Here is a 2,607-nt window from a genome sequence, read left to right on the forward strand (position 1 = left end):
CGTGTTAAATCTTAAAAAGCTGGGCACAGGAGGAACCGCAAAAATTGTAAAAATATGCAAAATCTTAAGTGGTGATCTATGTGTGGCCGCAGGTGTATATGCAAATGCAATACGCATAAAATAAGTAGATACTTATTATGTGTGTACATACACGTGTATGTACATATATGAACGGATACAATTGTGCACATGTAGATATATGTATGTACATATACATATATGTAGGTACATATACATATATGTATATGTAAATTATTTCTGCCAAAGCAAGGCCATTCCTAGCTGGCAAGCAATTTTTACACGCTTCTCGGAATTTCCGACGCGCTGCTGCCTTGAAAACGCCAACTGAGGTAAGCGAATGGCAGATTAAACAGAGTCAAAAAACATCTCGTCAATTCCTGGAATACCTCGCGCGGATTACATACGTACATACATTTTTTTGCAGAAATCCACAAAACTAAACTGAATTCCTAAAATTGAAGTGTTTAAAATGGAATTCTTTTTCAAATCCCCGGCACAAGAGTCAAATGCAATAAGCCAGCAGCATCAATCGTTCATTCAGTACTCACGTTCCCCATTCGAGTTTCCATCAACACAATACGAGTCGTATCAGGAAAATGGCACAAAATATCTTAAAAGCTTGAAACCCATTCCTGAACCATTGCAACTGCAGCTAAACGCATGCGCAGGGGAGGTTATTAAAAACAAATATAATTAGCACCTAATTTTTTCTTTATATGTAATTTGTTACTTGATGCTGTTTTCAGATTTTTATCAGTGGCATACCACCGGAGATAAGAGCTGAGGCCATCGCAGAAATTGCCGCCCTCCTTGGTGAACTTTATATTTTACGTTATAAGGTGAATTTTTCAGGAGACTCGCGGGGGTTTGCTTATCTTCAATATGTAAATCCTTTGCTGATGCAGCTGGCTATTATTCGGTAATAATGAATACCACGCCCTCTTCTACATATGAATGTAGATACTAATAATTTACTCATTGATATTCGCAGCTTGCCGGCACTTTTTCGACAGCACTCGCTCCCCATGATTCGGGTTCGTCAGTCTCGTAATTCCTCTAAACTTTTATTGAAAAAAACTTATCGTTTGTCACCGGAGAGTGTTTACGAAACTCTGCGTCAGCTGATTACCTTTGATAAACTAATTGGACACGAAATCTTTCCCGGCTATTTCGAGTACCAGATCATCTTTAAAAGTAATGAAGAAGCCGTGCATGCTCGACGTGAGCTTCTGCGAACTATCTCTAAATTTGGAAGAAATGCTATTGTGGTATGGGATACTACCAATGAGGTAGTCGATAGTGCAACTCCAAGAGGTTTGGACCAAGATTGTGAAACAGCACGGAATGAGAGTGACCCTACCCTTTTACCCGCGGGTGTTTGCACCCAGGAGTATGCTCGGGCACCGTTAATCGCCTCACCGCTGGTTTCTATCAACGGAGATGAACAAAGTGTTAAAGTTTTTGAGCCCATTAAAGGCTGGAGTTTCACATTCTAAGAGTTCCCTTAAAAGTGCACCTTGAATTCCGCATAGTGGAATTAAAAATATCGTTGGGGTATTTCGTAATAATTTCAAATCAAATAATAATTTGTTTACCAAATTACAAGAGGCTTCTAATGATTTCCTTAAATGAACGGTGCATAGTTTCGCCACCTATATGCACACTTTTTTTTATTCTCGTTGCTACGAACTTTCCTTAATTTTAAGTTTTATCTTCAAAAATTATGTATTTCTATTTATAAGTGCACGTAAGTTGCTAAATGATGTGAAATAAGTTTTGGAAACGGGCAAAACATGCAATATGTGTATTAATAAAAATGAACATCCGTGAACTTAAATAAGTATGTACATATGTACAAATGTCACCTGGCATTATTTTTAAAGTACATGGGATAGAGGGTGTATTCGAGCTCCAATTAATGCGGCAGTGTTACTTTTTATGAAAGCAACACGTTTCACGCGAAAATTTGGGCGGTTCTGCTTACATTAAGCGTTCGAGGAACAAAATTTTGCCAATCAGTTGTTTATCATTGGCAAATCAAAAGCATTATAAACATTTCTAGAGCGTTTCAGAATATTTTCAGCTTAGCGTCAACACATAATCAAGAAAGCAACAAGGCTGCAATATTGCATTACTACGTAGCTCAAACACACCCATGCATACATACATACATATCGTCGCCTGGGTAAAAGATTGACGTCATTTTGCCGATTTCTAGTCAAAGAAGCAGTTTTAATTTTTTTAAAGATCTTTCGATTGGTGTTATCAGTTTTGGGTATCTCCTTTTGTATCCAAGATATTGAGTAACGTTTTGTCGTACACATTTACAAGTTCGCAAGCGACTAGGTCAACATTTTGTTGTATGTGGGTAAAAGATTGTCGTAAACGTCATTTTGACTATTTTTAGTTAAAGATGCGGTTTTATTTTTTTAAATAAGATCTTTCGTTTGGTGTTATCAGCGACTCGGGTAACATTTTGTTGTATCGTCGCCTGGGTAAAAAAATGTCGTAAGCGCCATTTTGACGATTTTTAGTTCTAGATGCAGTTATATATTTTGAAATAAGGTCTTTCGATGGATGTTATCA

At 37.3% G+C, this 2,607-nt stretch overlaps 1 protein-coding gene across 2 annotated transcripts; it reads left to right on the forward strand.

Annotated features, from left to right (window-relative positions):
* Window positions 1-272: 272 nt before the first annotated feature.
* LOC118750583 lies at window positions 273-2,016 on the forward strand. Of its 2 annotated transcripts, XM_036485321.1 has the most exons (4): window positions 273-350; window positions 446-694; window positions 768-940; window positions 1,013-2,016. In XM_036485321.1, exons 2-4 carry the CDS (start codon window positions 491-493, stop codon window positions 1,515-1,517), a joined length of 882 nt encoding a protein of 293 aa, XP_036341214.1. In that variant the 5' UTR covers window positions 273-350; window positions 446-490; the 3' UTR covers window positions 1,518-2,016. The 2 variants fall into 2 exon arrangements, with proteins under 2 accessions (XP_036341214.1, XP_036341213.1); XM_036485320.1 differs by lacking the exon at window positions 273-350 and having other exon boundaries at window positions 358-694; window positions 1,013-2,015.
* Window positions 2,017-2,607: the final 591 nt, after the last annotated feature.

Source organism: Rhagoletis pomonella, unplaced genomic scaffold (assembly GCF_013731165.1).
Source record: "Rhagoletis pomonella isolate Grant_MI unplaced genomic scaffold, Rhpom_1.0 Rhpom_scaffold_00310, whole genome shotgun sequence".
Lineage (NCBI taxonomy): Eukaryota > Metazoa > Arthropoda > Insecta > Diptera > Tephritidae > Rhagoletis > Rhagoletis pomonella.

Coding starts and splice junctions, on each gene's coding strand:
- LOC118750583 (XM_036485321.1), top strand. CDS start 491: ATGGAATTCTTTTTCAAATCCCCGGCACAAGAGTCAAATGCAATAAGC. Junction 695..767: donor TAAACGCATGCGCAGGGGAG/GTTATTAAAAAC, acceptor TGCTGTTTTCAG/ATTTTTATCAGTGGCATACC. Junction 941..1,012: donor ATGCAGCTGGCTATTATTCG/GTAATAATGAAT, acceptor TGATATTCGCAG/CTTGCCGGCACTTTTTCGAC.